This window comes from Perca fluviatilis, chromosome 20 (genome assembly GCF_010015445.1).
Source record: "Perca fluviatilis chromosome 20, GENO_Pfluv_1.0, whole genome shotgun sequence".
In the NCBI taxonomy this organism is placed as follows: domain Eukaryota; kingdom Metazoa; phylum Chordata; class Actinopteri; order Perciformes; family Percidae; genus Perca; species Perca fluviatilis.
Genome location: NC_053131.1, coordinates 15,496,274 through 15,521,224, shown reverse-complemented (window position 1 = coordinate 15,521,224; position 24,951 = coordinate 15,496,274). Strand labels below are relative to the sequence as shown.

Here is a 24,951-nt window from a genome sequence, read left to right as displayed (position 1 = left end):
TTCAATTGACAAGTAGATGAAAACTTAGCTATTGTTAATGTTCCTTGTGTATTCAAGGACCCATCAAACAATTTAGCAGCGTAGCAGAATTACAATAATTTGTTGTAGGTTTTTGGTTCCTTTGGTTTACTGTATAGTATTTACTGCAGCCTGGACTGAGGAAATAGTCAATATGAAGCTATCAAGACTTGCTGACTTACAATGCGCTGGGAAACCAGACAATCTCACCTAGAAGTTTGACTGCTGTTCAAATCCTTGTTTCATTCTGGTCTGAATATTTTAGTCAGCATAACAGACGGAGGAATCTGATGGGAGATTTTTTTTAACAGTTTAAGTTTAATTATTAATCCTATAAGTTACCCTTTTAGAGAAGAAACATCACCAGTACTGGGGAAACTATTTGCACAACTTAAAGTTCTTTCCTGTAAAATAAAAAATTAAAAAAAAGTCTTAATCTACAATAAATTATTTAAGTAGACACACAATAAATAACAAGTAACTGAAGAATTCATAATAGTAATATTTCATGTGGCAACCCAGCCTAACACTGCCTCAGAGGGTCAAGTAATTGTTTTGAGCACAAGATACAGTATGAGGGTCGTTCTTGGTCGAATTTTGCAGATTTAAGCAAGAAAATGTTAACACGGATTAGCAAACTGAGGTGAGACATTAATATCAAAAGGCAGTAATAAAAAAACATTTATATTGATTGTGGATCGGACTTTATTTTACATCTTACAGTATTATAAAGACTTGAGATCAGTGTGATATGAGCATTTTTAAAGCATGAAGTGAGACTGGGCACATCAGACAGAGAAAATGACATAACAACCCTTTAGACACCTTTGGTAGCTTACGGTTTGAGTAGAGAAAATCCATGCGAGTAAAACACACAAATACAATAACAATGACAAAGAACACGCCACAAAATAAATGTTCAACTTCTAAATCCACTGTTTGATGGAACTGTTAAAGCTGGTTTTTAAAAAAAGACACTGACAATATCTTTTTATACATTTCTTTATTAAAACAATAAACATCCAAAGTGTTAGAGAGAGGAATAAAAGCACACCAAGAGTTAGGCAACTGGAACGTTTCAGTATGAACTCAACAGTGCTCTGCAAGAGAAGGTTGTCAGTGCATTGTAACATTGTGAATTATAAAATTCAAACTATGAAAAGAATTAAATACATCTTGATTGTGAGGACGGTATCTTGCCGGTGAGAAAGCCAAGGTTACAGTCAGTGTGAGAGCACTGACAAAAAATAAACTACTACACACTGCTGCTGCTATTTGAGACATTTAGTCAGTAGACACATCTTTATAATGAACCACTCAAATTATACAAAAAGCATAAGGTATGACTGAATGTCTGAATACAGCCAGGAGTCATTTCAAAACATCCCATGTTCATTGGACAAAATAGCTCTACAGACACAGAGATAATAGTACTAGAAGAATTACATGTTTTGCTTTTTTACAATGCAGAAGCTGGTTTACTGAATTTAACATAAATTATACTTTAAAAGCTTATTTTCAAAACAGAGTTCTTCACGTACACTTCCAAAAATGTTGGCAACTGTATTCCATGTAATTTTGGTTGTTGTTGAATGGTAGACAAGTCTAACAGAGGAGTCAAATATTTCACGTTTTTTATATATTGTTTCACACAAACCACTCTATTTAATCTCATGTGCCGTTTATGAAATATGTTGAAAACATTTTGACTAAAACTCGTTTGAAACATTTTGAAATGATGGACACAACAGCAGCCCGAAAGACTGTAATGTCAAAGGAGAAGAAACATTAAACTGAACATAAATACTTTTGGATTTATTGATGTTCAGGGGTGGAGTTACTGTAATGTTCTCCACTGATGTCATTATTCCTTACATCTGACATCCCACTCTCCCAAATGTGTTGCCAAAATATTTACCTGGGTACAACCTAAGCATCTGATAAGAAACTCGAGGCAGGTAAGTATGTGTTTGATATTTGTGTGGTATAGTAGCACCGAATCCAAAGTCACACCCGTGAAACCCATGAGAGGGTCCGTCACTCATAAATCTGACTGCATAATCACTGCAGTGCTCATAAATAACTCTCCACAATTAATAACCGTGAGACAAGCTGTTCCTTGTCTTGGAGTGATTGCTGATAATGACTTGTCAGCATGTGTGCTCTCACATTAGTGTCTGCGCATATGAAAAGGGAAAGTGTTTTGAGGGGCAGTGGTTATCAAATACAGTCATGGCCTTTGACTTTTATTTGGCAAACAGAAGCATGAAACACTCTGCTGACAGTCTGAAGTAGCGTTGTTCAGATGTACCTCTCATCCCCCTGCTCAATGCTGCGCCATCAGAAGATGCACCAGAATACAACAACCCAAAACATTGAATGAACATGTTAACATTGTTAACAAATAGTAATCATATTAAATCTTTTAAAAAGAATAAAATGTGGAATCCTTCTCCTGTACAGCGACTGGTGATTGGTGACCCACCCCCAGCCCAGTTGGTTTTGGCAGTGGTCTAACACTTGTGCTTCATGGCAAGCTGTAGAAAAATTGGGATGGGGGTTGCAGGATAATACAATGAGAATTCTGAAATATCAGCAAAATGCTACCCAGCTAGAAACAACATGTTACTGTAAATGTAACAATACATGCAATAGCAAGCACATTGAGTAAAAATGAGGTAAGGTACAGATTTGATTTTACATTCCACAAAGCTGTTAGGAAGGGTTTATTATACAGGTGCTGGAAGGCAGCTAGGGGCCATGTTGTTTATTTATTCAGACAATGACAAGGCCACTTCATTTATCCCATTAACAAGGGTTCTAATGGGCTGGGCTGGATGATCGTTGGAGAGATGGCCAGGGCCCCCAGATTAATACAAAGCCAACGTGGTATGAAGACGTGATGATGGAAGACACACATTTACGCAAACATGCACACATACATTACTGACTGAGTATGGAGTACGTTGCCGTGTGAAGAGAATTGAAATCTACAGATCGAACAAGTGGGGGCAGTAGAGTGGCACGCAGAAATGAGGGGTCTTGTTTAAAACTGAGCAGCACAGCGAAATTGACTGCTGTCACAAAACGAGGCGCAGAAGTGGGATTGCAGATGTGAACTAAGCGAAAAAAGAGTCAAGGTGACCATGTCACAGCACGCAGGCACTGCACTTGGCTAGAATTTGAAGCTACTAACAACACATGCAGATGGCTTAATTCTGTCAAGTCATTGTTCAAGCCATCCTCAGACAAAAATGTAATGGATAAAATGTGGACGGTCTTGTTCCTTTCTTCAGTAATGTCTTCTTTATCCATCTGTAAGGCCTCCAACTGCCTTTAACAGAGGGCTCCAGACATGCAAAAGAATGAGTCTTGATAGTAATGTGCAAGACAACTGATAAGTGATAACACAAAAAATATAAAAAGCTAATGGCAGCAAGTGAAATGAGAAATGCCAGCGAATGAGTGATTCTTCATGGGGGTTCTATAGTCATTCTCTCCTGAAACCACCAGAGCCAAGTTATGGCTTTTTTTTTGCTTATTACAGTTTTTGTAATTCATCACGGTGGTGAAGCTCATCTATGAGCAGTAAGAGGGCAATGCAAGGCTTTTGAAATGTCTGTCAATTATCCCACCATCACTAGTATGTCATTATGCATAATTAAAAACATTGCAATAGGCAATGGATAGCTATACTATTAAAGTTATTAACATCCCACTTTAGATGACACGTCTCAGTGAAGGCTGTCCACTGACAACAGGACCTCACCTTACACAAGTCGCCAAGCTGCAAACCCAGGGGTGTGTAAGATATACTGTGTGCTATTAGAAAGGCAGCTACGATAATCGTAATCAGGTGCGCTCGTTACAAAGCAATAGATTTGGTCTTTTGTTTTTCAATAAAAAGAAAGAAAAAATCAGTTATGGTAATAGCCCCATTAAAGAGCATGCAATTAGTTTTCCTGACAAACAAGAGATATGGGATAGATGGAGGATGAGGGAACACCCACTACAAGAGAGAGAGTAAATGAGGGAAGAAGAAAAAGACTATTATCTTTCCAGAGAACACCACTGCTGAGAGGCTGAAGTCACAATGAAGCAACTCTTACATATATCCTCAGATATAAGTAAAATGTTTGATCTTTTGGCTTAACTAATAATTACCTTAAAATTATGACTAGATATTCCATTGCGTCCCATGATAACGAAGTCAGAATTTCAATGCGCTGTATTAAAATCCACAGTTAGCCCACCCTGAGGTTATGCATTGTGTATCTTGCTAACATATTGCCTCACCTTCTGTGCTGTAACAGAGAACTGTTCAGCACTGTTCATCATGTCCGCGGTCCTCTCCTCAGCCCGACCTAATCGCTCACCGCGCTCATTCAGAGCCTGGCTGGCCTTCTGTACAGCACTCGTCACACTGTCTGCAGCCGAGTGTAGTATACTGTTACCTGCAGATAAGGGTGGAAGTGAAGAAGCAAGACAACGTAAAAAGAAGTGAAGAAAAGTAAAGTAGAGGCACAAGAGAGGAAAAAAGACAAAGGGGAAGGAAATTGTTATTCCATGTTGAACAACAGAATGTAGGAGACCAGTTGAAACAAATTCACCTTTGACATTAAATGCATGTAGTTAAATCAGTGACCATGAATGATGGAAGACAAAAACACGGAAAAGCAAACCGCTTCCATCAGGTGCAATGTGGGAAAGTGGCTAATGCGTTTCCTTCAAAGTGGATTTACTTTCAAGGAAAGATCAAGTGAAATGAACCTTTTCAAACTTCAAAGTATGCAACAGAAACACCGGATTTAATGTCAAGCATGTCATTCCTGGTGACATTATTCACTGCTTTTCTTCAATTTTGAACTTTCGGTGCAAACTCTCCTGTCCTCTGAACCATAGAGTAATAAAGAGAGGATATGTGCTTGGCTGCATGGGTAGCCCTGGAGACCCAGATGTGGAAATAAGACAGTGAACACATCTTCCGATAGCTATGGCAGCCCTGCGGATGTTTCATCTGACAAGCCATTAATCTACCGCACGTCGGGAATGCTGCTGTTATGCGCCACGCTGGCAACCAGACTAAGAACAGCAATCTTCCTGCTGCTTTCCCATTGTCGGCAAAACAGTTGTATATTGTTCCAGTGGGGTATAATCTGTCACTTGCAGTATGCCAGTTTGGGAAATTGTCACCTACTGCTCCTGTGAACTGCTACCTTTGGTTGCGCCAAAGAGTCAACCGAGAATGTCAATCTGTGGTGTCAAGATCCTGGGGAGTCATTTTAATTACAACACCAGGATGGCACCACAGGGTTCCCAACACGACAAAAGTATTGATTTGGTGATGACCACCCCAGCAACTCCTGGAAAAAGTAAAATACACAAATACACAGTCTACTCCTATACTTTAAAAACTTTAAAAAGCGGACGGATAAAGAAAAACACCCAGTGAAAAGATAAGCTAGATTCAATTATCCAAGGTATATATCCTGGGATATATAGTAAATGAGTTTGAGGCGAAGGAACAGACTGACTGTATTAAGACTTGAAAAGCCAGATTGTATCTACTCCCACAGGAAACTGCAATATAGTGAGTGTATGTCCTGTGGCATCAACTCATGTAGGCTGAGTGACAGATAATTGGGACAGCTCTACTGCAGTGGGTTATATGACAGCCCAAAAGCAGACGGCGAGGCCAGCTGGTGTTCCTTCAAATGCAGTTAACTTGATAAAGTCAAAGCCGTTTATGAAGAGACACACCTGTGCCACAGACACACAGATGGATGTATAAATGTTCATCCCCCGCACACAAGAGGAAATGGAAACACACGCACATACATAAGGCCTTCATTCAGTCCATTTTTCGAGAAATTACAGTCAATGAACCACAGACTGCAGGTCACATTGCACATGACAAACACATCTGGGCCGACGATAAAACAAGCATCATACCTGTCAGAACTAGTTTTTCATTTGATCAAAGCTTTAAAATCTCTCCACAGCATACAAGGACTCCACAGTCTACAGCTACAACGTGGATGTAATACTTACTTTCTTAACTAGAATCTTTGCAGCCCTTAGCAACGCAAAGTTAATGTGTAATTATAATACATTGCAAAGTGAATTCTGGCTAACATAGGCTAAAAACACAGCTCTGCTCTGCTTCTGTTTGGACAAAACCAAACACTTTCTCTGACAAGCTTTAGGTCTTCACTAGAAAGGATAAGACCTTTTCACCTTCAGACAGATTCTTCTTAATCCTCTCCGCCTCGGACAAAGCCCAGGGAGTAATACTACCATCATCCTCAATGTATAACCCCCACTCTCACAACCCCTCCACACTACATACTTGAGAACATCTCCTTTTATTTGTCTGCACACAATGTTCCTTTCTCTAATGCCTTTCTTTTCCATTCTCAGATATCAGTGGCGGGCTGCAGCATGGGCTCCCCCAGTGGAGAATGTAATTACAGTAAAAGGCAGGGTGGAGAGAGCTTATGAAAAGGCTGCAGCATCAGGAGCTGAATGAAGATGTGTAGGAGTAGATCACGTTATGTGGTGCCATCGCTGTGAGCCTAAGTGATTCTTAATTTAAAGTGGGAAATGATCAGCCATCACCGTTATCAGCGGCCCTTTTATGTTACTTAGGAGGTTTACTGGTATTATTGCAGTCATTTTACCGACTCCAGAGTCTAAAGTTAAAAGAGGAGAGTTGTGACAATTTTGTAAACTTGCATTGTTGAATAACAATGAGCTATAGTAAGTGGCCAATCCTAGTACATCCATGGCACGCCTCTTTTAACAATGCAGGAGGAATTTTGTTGCTATACCCCGTGATATCATGTCAAGCCAGGGTTTCTTTAACAGTGGAGACTGTTGACAAAAAGTCAAGTTTATTTTCTGGCCAAAATATTCCAGAACCTATGAGCAAAGACAAACATAACAAGGAAGGGGGTTGAGATCCTTCAAAGCCACCCCCCCCACACACCCTCCTCTTCCAGTTCTGCTGTAAGCAGGAGATTACAGGCTGTGCTGCTGTGGCGCTAAAGAAAATAAGCTGATGGTTATCAACAGGAACATGTCAGATACACTTCACAAAATGCCGACAGCTAAGTCACATATGCTCTTGAAGCATACGGGATTGATTAGATTGGATGGCTAACTTCTAGAACAAACACAAAAAGAACCATTCAAACAACACATGCTACAGTGCCTTTAATACTTTCACTCTGGCAGCGTACATGATTATATTATCACTGTGCTAGTATTATGCTTTGGGGAATATGTGTGGGTGTTTGAAGGGAGAGAGTGTCTTTCAATAATTTCTATGAAGTATTAGCGAGCACATACTTATCTGCACTTCAACAAATTCCATGAAAAATTCACCTTATTGCCCCGTTAATAGCAGAGCGCTTAAAGCTTCGGTTATTCAACCAAATAAACTTATAAAGCATTCTATCAAGGATTTCTGTAAGTGATCCCAACCCTACTCAAAGCTGTACAGTACCTACACATCCAGAGCATCTTGACTTTGAAGTACTAAGTAATTGCTGTTTGTTTTTTTCAAAACTTATTTTCCAAGTTTCTGCCATGAGACAATAATACAATTATTATAATAAATAAAACATCTCATCGTTTGTTTTACCATAGATTTATGTACTTCCAGTTCACAGAAAGGCCATACAACATGAGTTTCATGTTAGTTACAAGTATAAAAACGTTGTTGTTGGGGCGCCTGGATCGCTCATCTGGTAGAGCGTGCGCCCCATGTACAAAGGCTCAGTCCTTCTCGCAGCGGCCGCAGGTTCAACTCCGATCTGCGGCCCTTTGTTGCATGTCATCACCTCCCTCTCTCTCTCGCTCTCCCTTTTCACATCTTCAGCTGTCCTATAATAAAGGCCTAAAATGCCCCAAAAAATGATCTTAAAAAAAAATGTTGTTACCATACATACTATTTTGTAAGTTTCCTATAGGCTACATTGAAAACTAGTCTACAATAAATAAAGCAGAGGCTTAAAGCACCAATGCTCCTATTTGACAATTTCAAATAGATTATGCATACAATAATGATGTATAAAATGTGTTTGGGGATGGATCAGAAATGGCTAATGTAATCGACATCATAAGGGCCTAAAGACGCAGCCCCTGCTGCAAGATAACACCCCCACTGCAGTTTCATTAATGCAAATCTTGACATTATCCACAGCAGCAGAATGAAACTATAGCAGAGGTTCAACCAGGAAGGGCACCTCCCTCAGGCCCTCCTGACAGACACCTATTATATCTCTACAGCCTTTTATCCAATACATTTCCACATTCTTCCTGCAGTTATTCCCTAAACAGTTAATTCTCTCTTACCTCTCTTTCACTGGTCACGCCCGAACATTTTACACACGGACAGTTCTCCCTTTCTCTGCGTTCTTCCCAAATCATTAAGCCATACATTTCCTCTTTTTCCGATACCACTCTCTCCCTGTGAAATATACACTATACAGTATACCCTACTGTATAGGCCTATCATTATATCATTGTCTTTCAACCATCACACAATGCTGCTCCTCCCAATCCCCACCACCACCTGCATCCAGGATCTCGACTTGCTTAGCATCGGCAGCAAACTTCATTTAGACCTGCATAAACTCAATCACTCAATTGGTAATGTAAAATGTATGATCCAGTGCTGAGGTTCACGACAAATGATCCTATTATAAACAGTAATTAAGTCATAAATCTGTATCATTTTCTTGGTCTCTCCTGCTTGAACTACAATTGAGTCACTTCTAATGTACATATTTATGAGTCCTGCCAGTGTTGTAGTCAAGACCACCTAAACCGAGACCAAGCCATCACCAAGACCAGAGTGTATCGAGACCAAGTCAAGACCAAGACCAGACCAGTGCCAGACAGCCAGAGCTTCTCCTGTCTCCCACATTCACTTTCTTGGGAGTGTGTGTTACCAGTAACACATTTCAAATTGGAAATGAGTCAAGTTATTGGTTGCATTTGAAGCAGGAATTTTTACATCCAATCACAGTAATGATGTTAACACATAATTATACAATGCACAGGCAATTTAGTGATATCCCTGCTGTTGTGGCCTTGACCGGTCTTGACACCAAATCCTGAGTCCTCTTTATCTGAGACCGAGCAAAAATGCAGTCGATTCCGAGACAAGACCAAGACCTTCAAAAAGTGGTCTTGAGACCGATCTCGAGTACTACAACACTGAGTCCTACACAACACGGAGTCCTGCACATACTCATACATATACATTTACTTTGGAGTAAAGTGGATGTGTAGCCTATGACTCCTTAAACCCCTTGTTAAACACTCGGAGAAAAGCAAGGAGGACTACGCCACTGACATTTTTTCATGAAAGGAATACAGTTGCTTCACCTTGCATGCTCAATGTCGTGTTGATTAAAAAGCAAGGCACTAAAGACCCCGATGGGAACAAACTTGTAACATTTTGTACTGAACGTACCACAGAGCGGTGTTGATACTGACAGAAAAATAGCGACTAGGTATTCATGAGCAGCTTATTCTCAGTGGCTTTAATCAGCAGATAAATGTCAGCATCACACAATGCATTAAAGAGCTATAATTCCCATCATTATAGTCTTGTCTAAGATCAAATGTTAATGTGTGAAATGCTATATAGAAGTACAGAATACTGAGGAAACCATTAGGGAAGAAGCACTCCATCATTGTACTGCCCTCGTACATCAAAATGTGATTTACAACAGCACAGCACACACAGTCTGACAGTAAGGGGCAAGGACATTGGACATAACTCACATAACCTTTGGATGTAAACTAAAAATCCCTTTCAGCATGTAGTCATCCCCCACAGTGACAACAGAAACCAGGGAAATGGTGTGTGTAAATGTTAACGTCAGTACAGTATATCCCTAAAAAGGACAACAAAGAGGTCACTTAAGTCTCTGCAAGCGAAGAGCAGGGCCCTCAGTTCAGAAGGCCGTGGACAGGCTTTATTGGGACTCATCTCTTTTTAGTAGGGGATAAACTTGTTTAACGAAGAAACTTTGATTTCCTTGATTTCTGGAGTAACTCAACACTTTTTAGTAAGAGGTATAACTTTTTTAAATTTAGTCCAAGCAGTTTTGATTACTGTAACACTGGCTTACCTTGTCTCAGTAGATGACCGTGGTGTGCAACAAATTCTTTCCTCTTTCTGTTCAAATAGACCTTGCAACGGAAAATGACTGAATCTACAGCTTGGTCTTCTGTGATGAGAAAATATCAAACGTCATAATCAGCTTTGATGTTGAAAAGATGATACTGATTTTGAAATTAGTCAAGAGGGGTTACCATTTTTGGATTATTAAATCACAAGTTAAGTTTTAAGGGTTCGGTTGTAAATGTCATGCAAAATAAAACCGGTTAAAACTGGTTACTGTTTGATTATTCGTCCATCACTTGATTGTAAACCTCCCCAGGAATGAAGATTCACACAGAGCATTAAGTGTAAACTACTGGGAGACAAGTGTGCCTAATGCTGAGGGTTTAAAAGCATCCACTTAGCTCACAGATTTAACAATTTGTTTAGAATAATGTCATGAATACGTGCCAGTGAGATAGAGAAGCTCAGGAATTGGGGTATAACAGTGTGGGCATCAGCCCAAGTCGGCACTGATAACAAGGCAATTAGCTGCTTTTATTTCTGGACCAATTACATGCCCCATCAAGGATCAAAAACATGCGCCTGTGCATACGGCTCTGACAGAAGTCTAAAACTTTGCAGTATCAGTTCACCAAGAAAACTCCAAAAGCTACAAAATAAAAATGTTACAAAATATCTTCCTGAATTACATTTAAATCTAGAGTGGTATTTAAATGGTTTTGCATCATAATATCAAATCCAACATTAACAGGTGCCTTTATGGCTCTATCATATATTTTACATTATGAGACTCGGGATGAGCCGGATGATTAAATGTTAACAATAGAACTTCATGGATGCAAGGCATGTATAAGCTGGCTGCATTCTCAGCTCACATTTGACAGGACCTATTGTAGTAACATTTTAATCAGCATGGGGAAACAGTGCAAGATTAAAGAACAAAGCTGCTGGCATCCACAGGCCGCCATGACAACGGGAAACTGACAACTAATATCATGTTCATTCATTCTATGCTCCTTATCTTGAATGGCAAAACATACTTGTCCATCTTGAGTTATGTGTATTATCTATCTACCTTTTGTGCTTTCTGGAGGCTGCCATCCCAGAGGATTCTGCAGATAGAGTCTCCCACAGTTATGGTCCCACACCTGAGCAGCGTCATGCTTTTTGTTTTGCACTGGTGTGAGACTTAAACTGGAGTGGACAGAGTTGGCAGCAGGCTGGCATCCTCTCTGTTCCTCCTGTCACAATGTGCAGGGTGAACTGTCAACTTTTTTAAGTGTATCACACACAGCATCCTCTACTCACACAGAGCCAGGAGTTCATTATCAGATCATTGGCCATATGGACTAACAGCATGTTGTCAATAGCTAAATCAATACTGTAGCTGTTTCTACAAAACCACAGGGTTGGTGTGTTTTAAATAGGACATGTAGTTTTTGTGGGTAAATTAATTCATATGACAAGCATTTGTATCAAGAGCAGTGCTATATGTCTCATAATCATCCACAAGAACAATGCTACAGTGCTTGTAAGTGTAATTTTCATATCTACTGCAGATGTGTGGTTAATATGCACAGTTGCACTCCATAATCCATCTTACTCTAAAGACCTGTGTGTTCAGTGCTCTCGGTGACAACACAGCATACAACAACATACAGAGACTACAATATGCACCAGGGTCAGTTTAAGAGAGTTAAATATGGGCATTGCTGTGAGAGTAGAAGGGAGGTCAAGGCCACAGAATGTAAAAGAGAACGGGCAGCTTTATCATCAATGAGTAGATATTGGGTTCCCACACACAGAGTAAGAAAAAGGACCTTAAAAAGGAACCTTAATAGTAACTGTTCTGTCTTTATTAGGGTTGGGTACCGAAACGTGGTGCCAATAGGGCACCGGTTCCAACGCCAACGGTAGTAACCAGACCGCATAAGAACGAAAATTTCGGTTCCTCATTTTGGTGCCTGACTTTTTTCTTTTTCAGAAGCATCACTGCATGGGACGCTACGTTAGCGTTAGCTAGTAGCTGGATTAAACACATGGTTAAAATGCTGACAGCTTACGTTAAGCGGTATAAAGTGTGACTGTATTTCCCTGTAGAGGATTCCAACAGCGGGACATAACAGTCTGACCGCAGCTGCCGTTGTCGGAAAAACAACACAGACGGTGCGTTCACTTGAAACTCGCCAGCCTTGTGGTGCATTTTAAGTTATTTTAAAATACCCTTTTCCCATCTTGTCCTTGTTTTTGTCATTTACCAGCAATTTACTGGTGAAATAAGTCATTGTTATAAGTTATTGCTATTACATTATAAATCAATCATTTAATTTTGACCATATGGCCGTAGCAATAAACAAGCCGTTCTTTAATGTCGCCAACTGTCGTTTTGTGCTCATTTTTTTATATTTTATACATTATAAATGTTAGGGATGCACCGAAATGAAAATTCTTGGCTGAAACCGAAAACCGAAAAAGAGGAAACCAAGACCGAAAACCTAAAACCGAAACACCGAAAGAAATTATGCCAATTATTATTACCATTTCATTTATGGCTATGGCTGTGTACTAACTTTACTAAAATCAAGGCATTGCAATTGTATAAATTAATATTAAAGTTTAATTAAAAAATATCTAGCAGAAATATGGCTACAATCTGATAGTCACATACAGTATATAGTAGCCTAAGAACAGAATAGCTTACCTATTGTTATTATTATTATTATTTGAGGCACTTTCTGCAGATTTCACTGAACATATCAGACAATGAAGGTGCATTCCCCTCATCTGGTGCAGAGAGACGAGTCATTTTTTCTGCGCTCTGATCTCCTCCTGCGCTGGGCGCTGCTCCGTCTCCACGCGGGTTCTCCGCATCCATCGCAGCCTGGATCATTTCTCGTGCGCCCTGCTTTATTTCCGCATCCAAGTAATGGTCTTCATAACGCGGATCAAGTACAGTCGCGATGAAGTGCAGAGGATCCGAATAGATCTCACTGAAACGTGTGCTGACAGACTCTAAGAGCGTACTTTTCATTGTTTTCACTCCGTGGTCCGTCTCAACCTCTTTGCTTATAAGACGCTTTGCAGGTGGAACGGGTACTGACACACGTGCAGGTCGCGGTTTCTGTTTGCGTCATCACAACATTTTTCGGCCGTATTGTTTTGGTGATAAAAGTATTTCGGCCGAAAACCGAAAATGCCCTTTTGGGCCATTTTCGGCCGAAAATTTTCGGTGGCCGAATATTCGGTGCATCCCTAATTAAATATATTATATATATTTCGGTTCAGGCACCGGTTCAGGCACCGGCACCGTTTTAAAAGTATCAATTTAGCACCGGTATCGGGAAAAAACCCAAACGATACCCAACCCTAGTCTTTATACACATATTTCACATATTCTCACCTCTCTGCAATGTACAGTACTGTACTTTGTTTTCAAAGAGTTCATTCTGTGATTTGCTCACCGTAAGATTTTATTAGTAGTACAACAGCTGGAAGTTTAAACGCAAAGCAAACCATATATATATTTTTTAAATATGTATTTCTGGTAATTGATTCTTGTAATGTGGGGCATGTTTGTTTCCATAAATAATGGCATGAATAATACAGGTTGAATGGTGCTCAAAGATGAGGGTTGGGAGTAAACAGATCAATATCTGATAAACCGCTCAGGATGCTGCATTCCCTACTGGGTTTCACTGTAGAGGAAACCATCAACCAGCAGCACAACCCTTAACCCTCTGTGTAACAAACACAATTTACAGACAGGAAATGACTAATTATGCAGTTTTACATTTACTTTTTGACGAGGGGGAGGAGGGTTCTCTGCATCAGCCGTATGATTGGCCAGCAAGACGTATTCGAGACTTGACATACTCTGGTGGTAACTCAATTTAGATCGACAGTACATGCAAATAACTTTCGTCTTGTCGAGAGAACCATCTGGAAGGGCTTTGAAACTTAACTTGCCATTCAAAAGACCCTTTCCTTTATCTCTGCTCAAGGAGGTTTGTTTTTGCTAACCATCCACAACGTTACATGGCTTCCTGATTTCCCGAACTACAGAGTGGTCCGAGGCCCAAATCACATGGCGTGTCAACAAATTAGTGGCATTAAAAGGAATATGTATTAACCAATTTCCGTATTCATTTTGACAGCCCTACTTTTAACATGTCTTCAACATTTGGGAATTGGTTGTGCTTTGACTTGTTTGATCAGCCTGTCTTCGTGTATTAGTTGGGCATTAGACTCACATTGCCAGACCTTCCTCCACAGCGCTGCGGAGAGGGTCTGGCAAGTCCACACAGCATTCCAGGATGGGAGAAAAACACGCTCTGGTTTATTGGCATTTCTTTAAATCAATCACAATCATCTTGTGTGGCGCTTAACGCCGTACGGAGCAACGGTAGCAAAATAGCCTTGTGAAGGAACTTGTTTTGGTGGAACAGAAAACTCAGATTGGACAGATAGTCTAGCTAGCTGTCTGGATTTACCCTGCAGAGATCTGAGAAAAGGTTAACCATAGTCCTCATAAATCGACCAGAGTTTAAAATGCCAACACAAAGGACGCCCAAGCCAAGGGACATCCGGCCTAAATGAGTGAAATCCGGCGAAATTTCTGTCGGCAACGGAGCAATCCCGGAATTGGAACGTCGTGGATAAAGACTACTTGGGCATGAAATAAGTATATTATTTTCATAGGGGGAGGTCAGCTTTCAATTGACTGTTACAGCTTTTACTGTGTTGTTTAATGTTATTTTGAAGGGTAGAAACCAAGTGAAAATAATGAGTCTCACACTTCAAACGCACAATGAAATGAGTCAACATCACATAAATTAGGGAATTATTATTTAGTGTTGTTCTATGTGCCTTAAACCAGTTGATCTGTGACAGATGCTTTAAGTCACAGCTGATGCATTATGTTGGACATCCTCATTGACCTCACTTCAGCAGAGCGCTCAACAGATGCTGTGTATGAGGGAGAAGCATGCATTTTCATACACACCAGGTGCTGGTTGTCATCATACATAATCAGATTCAAACTGGCTTACAGCACAGTATGACAGCAGTGAGTCTGGCATATCAGAGCCACTGTGTTCTCAACAGAAATATTACCTAAGGACAGTTAGCAGTGTTTTTTTTTTTTTAAACTGTCTTACCTCCCAGCAATTTAGACTGACAGTTCACGAAATCTGGTTTCCGTGCTGAGCTGTAGCGCTGGCAGGTGTGGTGAAGAATCTGGATGAAGGTGCACTTCTCCCCTGCTGAACTAGCAACCCACTGGTCAAAAGCGTTTTCGAACATCAGATCAAACTCTGGACAGTCCTTGGAAGGAATAACATGAATGAGACATGAGTGACAGGGGAGTGTGTGAAGTCATGGAAAGAAACATCTAAACTATCAGAGAAAGAAATGGTGAAAGCGGGACACAACTGGCTTTTTTGCAATCATTATTTTTCAGCAATACTCATGTTAACCCCCAAATAATCCCTTGGCTAGATTATCTACATAAATAGCAGCGGTTGAAGGGGACTAGAAATGACATACTTTGTTCAGGTCAATGCCGTTGACCTGCCGTAGCTGGTCGAGTGTCCACTGTGACCTTTTCATGAAGGCAGAAGATCCTTGGAACTGCTTCACCTTGGTGATGGACACATGGGAGGGTTTCTTATTCGTCACTGTGGAAACAAAAACAATACAAAACACACCAGATAAGATTTAACACAAACATTAAACATAATATAGAGGTTGCTGTGTAACCTATAGCCCCAATGTTTATGGTATAGTGAGAAAGTTTGGGTTTGGATAAATGGACAGTTCAGGTCACAAGATGAGGAACATTAGAGTCTAGCAAAAGTAAAAGCTTCCATCTGTGGGCGGAAGAAACAAAGGCATCCATTAACAATGGACATTTCTCTTTTGGAGCCAACAGCAACAGAGATCATGATAACATTTCCTATGAGAAGACACAGCCTAACGATAAACAGATAAATCCTGTGCACAATGGAGTTGGTTTTCATATTTATCCTGCCAAAATTGTGCACAATAGTCTTATATACAGTATTTGTGCGATTACTTTCGGTTGTGTTCCAGCTACATGAAAAACATTTTTCAACACTACTGGTTTAAAGAACATGAACATATATTGTTTCTGTCAAAGCAGAAATTGCTGAGTATTTTTACACGATGCTGGACACAACTCATTTCACTTGACAGACATGATGGATTTCTTCTACTGCACTGCTGACTAAATCTAATCGGGTAAACAAATTACACTGCGTTCAACCATTGAGTTATTACCTTTTAAACAAGTCACAAGAGAAAAATTGACATAATGATAACACAATCCAACAGTGGCATTACATTGTGCTTCCATTACAATTATTAGGTATTGTGGAGTTTTATCAGTCGGTGCAATAATCATGCTTAGTTGTACAACAATAAGGGGTCATTACATTTGTAGAAACCAGAGAAAAAAAGTCTGTTGCTTGCATAGTCTTTGAGGCTTTTTCTGTGTTCTTTGGTGTATGACGCATTGAGTTTGTCTAACAGCAGTGGTTCTCAACCTTTTCAAGTTGTGACCCCCCAGAATAATAAGGTTGGTGTCCGTGACCCCCCACCCCCCTCGACGACGAGAAAGAGAGCTGCAAACCGGTGAAACAGCCGTTTCTACGCGCCTCTCCCTGCTGATTTTGAGTGATTATTGTGAATGCTTTGATTAATACATGTAAACAAATCATGCTTAGCTTCAATGACAGTTTAGTTTTAGCAGCTAGCACCTAGACTTGTCCGATGTGCTCTAGGCTCTGTGGATTTTTTAATGCGTTTGTGACTTTTTCCTCTCCCTGTGACCTGCCTTCAGACCCCTTTCTGTGTTCTAGGACCACCTGATTTACAAATGAAGCTCTGAATATACAGTAACACATGACCTGTACCAAACTCACACAGTAATGTAAAAACTATTCCCCTGTCTTGAATATGTTTTTTCATGTTTTTTCTCCCCAACCATCATGCAACCCCCAGAAATTATCTTGCGACCACCTTGGGGGTTCCGACCCCCAGGTTGAGAACCACTGTCCTACGGGACTAGTAGCATCCTAATAAACTGTAACATTTATGAATAACTAACTAAGGTGTAAGGTTTTAGGAGGCCTCTGACCTTTTACCTCCTGTCCATGACATCATCATTTTGTCCTCAGTTGGGCCCCACTCACCACAGCATTACAGTACCTTCCCTTCTATTCCCATGTATATCTGTGTTTGACTCTTCCCATACAGAGATCAACATCATCACATGTTTACAGATCAGCGAAGCTCAGAGTTCTATCATGTGTCTGGACTGTTGGATGTGTGTGTGGCTGGATACTGAAACCCTTTGCACTTCTCAGGGGCCACATGTTGCTTTTATAACCCGGGCAGTGAACCCCTGCATCCGCTTTCCCACATTTGCCATTGTGTCATCTCAGAAATAGGGAAGTGTTCGGGTCACTTTCACCTCCGTTGCCCTTTACTCTGCTTCTCATCTCTCCAAAAACCACTAGCATCCCTGCTGGTTTCCCTGTTACATTTTGCCTTTTGTTCAGATCAGTTTAGTGAAAGATATACCACACCTTAATCTGGAAACGATTTTGAAAATATAGGTTGGGCTGAATGTTACATCAGGTGATACATTCAGTAAGCGAATGCCCCTGAGAGGAGCAATGTTTGGATATGTTTTGTGTATCCATTTAGACAGCTGCTGTTAATACTTGAGGTGCTGGCCTGAGGTTGCAGGGTGGAACAGACAAACCGAGGCAGACAGATAGAATACAGGCAGACTGGCAGTCATTTCTTTCTAATCTTTTCTTTGAGAATTTATTTTCACTAAAACAGACAGCCATGACAAATAGATGAAGTGAGTGATCAGATCTGTCTGGGTTCACACAGAAGGCTAATAGAAGCTCTAGAAACCAGAAAATGTCATAAAGAGAATGACAGCTGGATGTAATGAACCGGTGTGTTGAAAGGGTAGGAGTCTGGAAACTAAGGTCATCCAATTCGCAGCGAGAATGATTTGTCTCTGAGCTACATTTGTGGCAGATGATAAAGTGCAGCACAGAACCACTACTTTCCACCAAACCTATTAAGTAGAAATGAGGTTTTATTAGATTGTAGTCTAATAAAACCAGTTTGGTATTATTTGTTGTCTTCCGCCACAGCTCAAATTCCTGTGAGCTGGAATGAGGTAGAAACACGAAACTTGGCCCAATGACTGGAAATGATGTGCATTCGTTTCTCAAAAAAAAAAAATGAGTCCAATCTGCCACATGGTGGCACTACAATTAACGATCACAAAAGCGATTTTGGAAAGAAAATGCCCCTCAGGCCATAAGTCCGATTGTCTTGAAATTTCTCACACATATGCAGTTCAATGTGTGAAATTTTGGCTATTTTGCATGATGTGAAAAAACAGTACAATGTTAATTTTGATCCTATCAACACCAAAATTGGTATAGAGCCTTGCAGGACTGAGATACACATTTAAATGAGCAAGATTGGTGAAAAAACATGGCCGCCATAAATTAAAGAAATTACGCCAAGGGTGGGGCTTAGCAGTAAATTGGCCATAACTCACTAATGGTTTGACCAATCATCATAAAATTTGTAACATATCTTCAGTGCGTCATGAGGAATAGGCTGACGCAATGATTATGAGTTTAACCCATAAGGTGTGCCAAAAATACCACTAGTTTGTACCACAAAACCTGACAGACGGAATTTCACCAAAATTGGTACACATGGTCTGGGGGCGAGTAGTAACCAGGATCTGAAGTGTCTTATTGATTGGTGCATGTGGGCGTGGCCTATTTAGTATTATATGCAAAATTATGCCTTTTCTTACCGGGGGCTGGAACGAACTGGAGACATGAAAATTGTCACCATAACTGATGTTGATGTGCTCATGCTCCCAAAAAAGAATATGATGAAATTCGGCCTGATGATTGCGCTACAACTTTAAAGGCCACACCACTCACACGGCGAGTCCGATTGACATGAAATTCCTCACACAAGTCCAGCTCAATGTGCTCTATAAAAAAAGCCTCCTGGACCGTAAACGTCTGCCATGATGGTATTTAGCTAATTTGCATTATATGAAAAACTGTTAAATGAATGGAACTTTGTCAATTTTGATTTTATCAAGACCAAAATTCTAATTGGTATATGGCCTTGCAGGACTGAGATTCACATTTCTACAATAAAGGAGCAGGATTCGCCATAAAACATGGCCGCCATCAAAGAACTTCCTAAAGGGCGGGGCTAGCAGGAAATTGCCTATAACTCAAGTTCTGCCATAGCAATCCTGTCTAAAATGAATAGAGATTTTAACACCACGACTTTAACGTACATACCAGGTATCGTTAAAATCCGATACAGGGGGTGAAATTGCGGGACTTGCTGCATCTATTGTATGAATGGGATGAAACAGGTGTGTGGTTAGTTTCACCACTTTTTCTATAACATTAAACCATCTGAAGTAGGGCTGGGCGATATGGCCTAAAAAAAAAAATCGTTTTGACTCACACACACACACACACACACACACACACACACACACACACACGGGGCTATATATTCAACAAAACGGATGCGTGAGATAAAGCTGTTTTCACACATACAGGTAATTCATTTCTCGTTCCTCGCTAAAAGTTCAAATCATTTTAACGTTATTGCGCAACCTTGCCCCTATTTTCACCTGTTGCTGAGTAACGTACATTAACATCCCATGGTCTCTTGAATGTAGCATACCTGTAGCAAACTCCTTCGTAGTAACTAGCGGTAAAAACAAACGTCAAAGAGGAGCTCTGTGCTACAGAGCGGCGATTGCTAGTTGTTTAAGCTGCAACAGACCTCCGTCACAGCTCGGTCTTATCAGCAGCATTTAGTAGATGCGTTGAGCCGCAACAGAGTTCCTCAACACCGCCTCTGGTGCCCTGCATGGTGCTCCTTCAGGTCAGCAGTAGCTGGTGGCTCAGTTATCCGAGAATAGGTGACTCTCTGCCATGATGGTATTTAGCTAATTTGCATTATATGAAAAACTGTTAAATGAATGGAACTTTGTCAATTTTGATTTTATCAAGACCAAAATTCTAATTGGTATATGGCCTTGCAGGACTGAGATTCACATTTCTACAATAAAGGAGCAGGATTCGCCATAAAACATGGCCGCCATCAAAGAACTTCCTAAAGGGCGGGGCTAGCAGGAAATTGCCTATAACTCAAGTTCTGCCATAGCAATCCTGTCTAAAATGAATAGAGATTTTAACACCACCGCACTTGGCGACACATACCAGGTATCGTTAAAATCCGATACAGGGGGTGAAATTGCAGGACTTGCTGCACCTATTGTATGAATGGGATGAAACAGGTGTGTGGTTAGTTTCACCACTTTTTCTATAACATTAAACCATCTGAAGTAGGGCTGGGCGATATGGCCTAAAAAAAAAAATAGTTTTGACTCATACACACGCGCACGCACACACACACACACACACACACACACACACACACACACACGGATGCGTGAGATAAAGCTGTTTTCACACATACAGGTAATTCATTTCTCGTTCCTCGCTAAAAGTTCAAATCATTTTAACGTTATTGCGCAACCTTGCCCCTATTTTCACCTGTTGCTGAGTAACGTACATTAACATCCCATGGTCTCTTGAATGTAGCATACCTGTAGCAAACTCCTTTGTAGTAACTAGCGGTAAAAACAAACGTCAAAGAGGAGCTCTGTGCTACAGAGCGGCGATTGCTAGTTGTTTAAGCTGCAACAGACCACACAGCTCGGTCTTATCAGCAGCATTTAGTAGATGCGTTGAGCCGCAACAGAGTTCCTCAACACCGCCTCTGGTGCCCTGCATGGTGCTCCTTCAGGTCAGCGGTAGCTGGTGGCTCAGTTATCCGAGAATAGGTGACTCTCAGCCGGGGACAGAGCACCGCGAGCTGCCGGTCATTTCGGCGGAGATTACGGATAAGTAAGTAAGTAATTGTTTCAGGTCAGTCCTATGTGAAAAGTGTCTGACCTGCCTTTGAATCGAGCAGAATATGCCAAGCTGTGCATAAGCACAAACTATGTTTCCTTATCGCAAAATGTACTGTGACTCAAAGCAATCAGTCACCATAGGGGAATGACACATCACGAATCGCATACTAAAAATTCAGCAACAGTAGTTTTTCTGTAGCAACCACTCATGTCAAGGCTGAACAGTTTTAAATGTTTGCGCCTACATCATACTGTTAACATAATAGATAAAAAAAAACAATGATGATAATGTCAGTGTGACACCAGAGCCTGATAGGCTTCGATTGACACACGCCATTAGCATATGCTGTCATATCACAAGCTTTGTGGTGAGCCTGCTTTCAAAACAATCCCACTGACTCCAGGGTTAAATGATCTGTTGCTCACATGGGGAGGAAAATTGACAGCAGGTTCAGCAATCTGGTAACGCCATTTGGCTATTTCTCTTCTTGTTTTTAAATCAAACTAAGACATTACACTGAGACCTGACTGCTGAAATGCATCCGTGAATATGTGAAAGAGACTTTCCATGAAACTAGATCGTCAACACATTAACACAGAGGTCATAATCAATCTGCCAGACACCTTTGAGCCTCTCAAATCAATTTCATATTCAGCTGTCGACTGCATATTAAACAATTACAGAAAGTTCAAAGAGCTGGCTTTGTTGAAACAGCAATCAAGGAAAAGACTGAGTAAGTGTATGCTCAAGTGAAAGCTTGAGTTTCTCTCATGATACATTCAACCAGTGAGTGATACTGCGAGTGTGGAGAAAAAAAACTAATATAGAGAAGTTATTTGAAGCAAAATGATGACAGAAGAAAGCTGGTATAGAACTACTGATGGCCCATTCATAGGGAGTAAGACATTTGTTTCACATCATTAAACCTGACATTATACCATGTATACTGTACATTGATATTCTGTGTCACAGTAAGCTTCTATTTTAGATTGTATCATTTAACATTGTTTAGCTAGACTACAATTAAACCACACAACAATGCCCCGACCACCACTCCTCCATGTATAATTTAAATATGAGTGGTCATAATGCTGATGAGTCGAGATTGAGATTCACACACTAGTTCACTGAGCTGAAACTCTTGCACAAAGTGAAGGGAAAACAAAGATCCCTTCCTGTACATGAACGGAGGCGGATCGAATATGAAAGTGCAATGTTATATGCTCTGCTGACTTTTACAAAGCAAACATAAAAATCACAATCACACCCTGAACACAATGTTAAAGCATAATAAACTTTATGAGAATGAGCAAACACAAATTGTTTATAATATATCTAGAATTAAGGAAAGCCCTGAGGGGCTGCCAAAGCCATTGTTTTCATGTGGGCTGACAGAGGAAGGCCATGGAAAGGGTTCCTGTCCTGCTCCTTTCTCATGCTCTGATGGTGACATGCTCTCACTTCCTACATTGGATCAGTCCCTTGTAGTGCTTGGCTATGCGCAAGTGCTGCAACCCGAAAGAAAACTTGTACTGTGCTAGTCACAGACTGCAAACATCACAGAGAAAACCTTCTCAGGATCAGCTTTCGCTAAAGGAAAAAAATGTAGTGGTTGTGGTTGTTAAGAGAGAAATGTGAGCACCAGGAGATGTGAGAAGTGTGCAGATTGTCAGTTATGAATGCATACAAGCATTTGTGGAAATGTTTAACACAGCACTATGGAAAAATATATAGTCCAGTACAACCAATGCTTAAGAAAGTATGGAACAACTATGGAATTCATGCAGAGACATTGGAGCTTGCCAATGACACCATGAGAGCTAACAGAATATGGAGAAGGACCACCCGCATGGGCATAACATTAATAAGTTTCTTTCCCTGATATAATACAACTTAATCCTCGTGTCAACACATATAATTATCAAAAATCTCCATCCACAAGCCAGAAATATGATAAACATCAGCCTTTTGGGTCATCCGAGAGGAGATATGAAAATCCAAAACCACAGAATAACAAAAGATCACATCTGATATGGAAGATCATGTATAACTGTACAGACAGGAAGGCACCGTGTTGCCATTGGAATGACTGGTTATTCCAAGACTAACCCACCAAGAAGAAGTGAAGTAACTTGTGACACAAGATAAAAGGGGATTGTACAATATACATTTACACACACATAAACACATCAAGCCAACATAAGCTGACATTTGAGGAATTGCATACTATACGGAGATGTAGCCTATACAGGATCTGTGTGGTCAGTGCTGCAGCTTCTACTCATGACAATATAAAGCTTTACTAAACAAGCCACTTTTCCTGCTTCTTAAAAGATTAAATTCACGTGTGTTCATTTGTGTGCCACATGATATTTAGCAGCAAGAATGATTTAACTTTATAGATAGCAAATAAGAAAACTTTACTGAACTTTTTATCTGCAATCTGGGATTGTGTTGCCAAACTGATTTTTATGTTTATATTACAATTTCTGATTAGTTTGAGGATACCATATTAGTCAAGCTTTAAAAATGAAAGCTTAATTTAATTATTTGACTCCCAAATGCCCTATTTCAAAGAAGCATTTCACGGCCTCTCTCTCAACCAGGTCAAGTCAAGTGGCTCTGTGCTCTTAACACTAAGTAGACACGTTGCCATAGCAATCGCATTTGCATGGATCATAATTAATGGGAATTCCAAGTTATTTGGTTATCATTAAGACAGTAGGATATGCTAATGCTAATAAAGTGCTGGGCTAAAAAGAAGGGCCAGAAATGACGGTTAGTATGGTTAAACTAAACAGCTGAATCCACATAAATCATTGTCAGCCTCATAAAACGAATAGCATGTCCAAGAGAGGAACATTTAAGTTTAAACAAAAATATACATTTATGTCTTTATTCAACATTTGAAGGTCATCTTCTGGTGTGTCTTTAGAAAAAAAACAAGAAACCATAGATGACCCAGTGTGAGTTTAGGAAAGATCAGATGAGATCATGTGATTTTAAAAGACTATGCAGAATTATTTCATTATTGAACTAAAGAAGCAGTATTAAATGAGTCAAACTACATACTGTAGATGGCATACTGTGCCTACTTCATGACCCCCATCTCTTGAGGTAAAAACAACAACAACCTGAAATGCCTGCTATACTTGAGTTAGAGAATAGTTAAGTATCTTGGTAGCAAGGACACTATCGTGCAAGGTAAATATTCAAACAGTTTGCCTTACAGATTGGATTTTGCGGTGTGTTATTAGAGCTGTCGTCTGAGGGCACTCAACATTTGTTACCGTCAGGGTCTGTGATTACGGGTCTATTTTAAAGCTGCCCCTACTCTGCTTGAGCTGGAACACACTGTTATCTTCAGAAAGAAGCTGTCACTGGAATGAACCACGACACTGACTAGACAACAACACATTGGAACAAAGGCCTCTACAGTCTATTCATGGGGTCGAAAACACAGTGACTGCTGTGTACAAGGCCTCCTCAGAAAGGATGGTGCCCATGCAGTGGCAAGGCACCAATAGTGAAAAAGGAGTGCATATAGCATGGTGAATGATAGCTGTAGAATAGAGATCAGCTTCGTTCAACCCCTAGAAGGGACAAATTACTCACACAGCAGATACAGACACCATTAGCTTCACGCAACACTAACAATGGAGCAGTGCAGTTGTATGCTCTTATACAACAATGAAACTTTTACTGAAGACTGTAACAAAACTGTTGTATTAAATCTGACCTACTATAAAACAACTTTTAAATTTG

At 40.3% G+C, this 24,951-nt stretch overlaps 1 protein-coding gene across 2 annotated transcripts in view; it reads right to left on the bottom strand.

Annotated features, from left to right (window-relative positions):
- Positions 1-1,004: 1,004 nt before the first annotated feature.
- stxbp6 (syntaxin binding protein 6 (amisyn)) overlaps positions 1,005-24,951 on the bottom strand; it is a 71,223-nt gene continuing 47,276 nt past the window's right edge. For both annotated transcript variants that reach the window (XM_039786414.1, XM_039786413.1), the window contains 4 exons: positions 15,707-15,837; positions 15,319-15,484; positions 4,315-4,472; positions 1,005-2,555 (listed from right to left, as the gene is read on the bottom strand). In XM_039786414.1, coding sequence (XP_039642348.1) covers positions 2,532-2,555; positions 4,315-4,472; positions 15,319-15,484; positions 15,707-15,837 — 479 coding nt within the window. In that variant the 3' untranslated portion in view covers positions 1,005-2,531. The remainder of the gene's footprint in view (positions 2,556-4,314; positions 4,473-15,318; positions 15,485-15,706; positions 15,838-24,951) is intronic.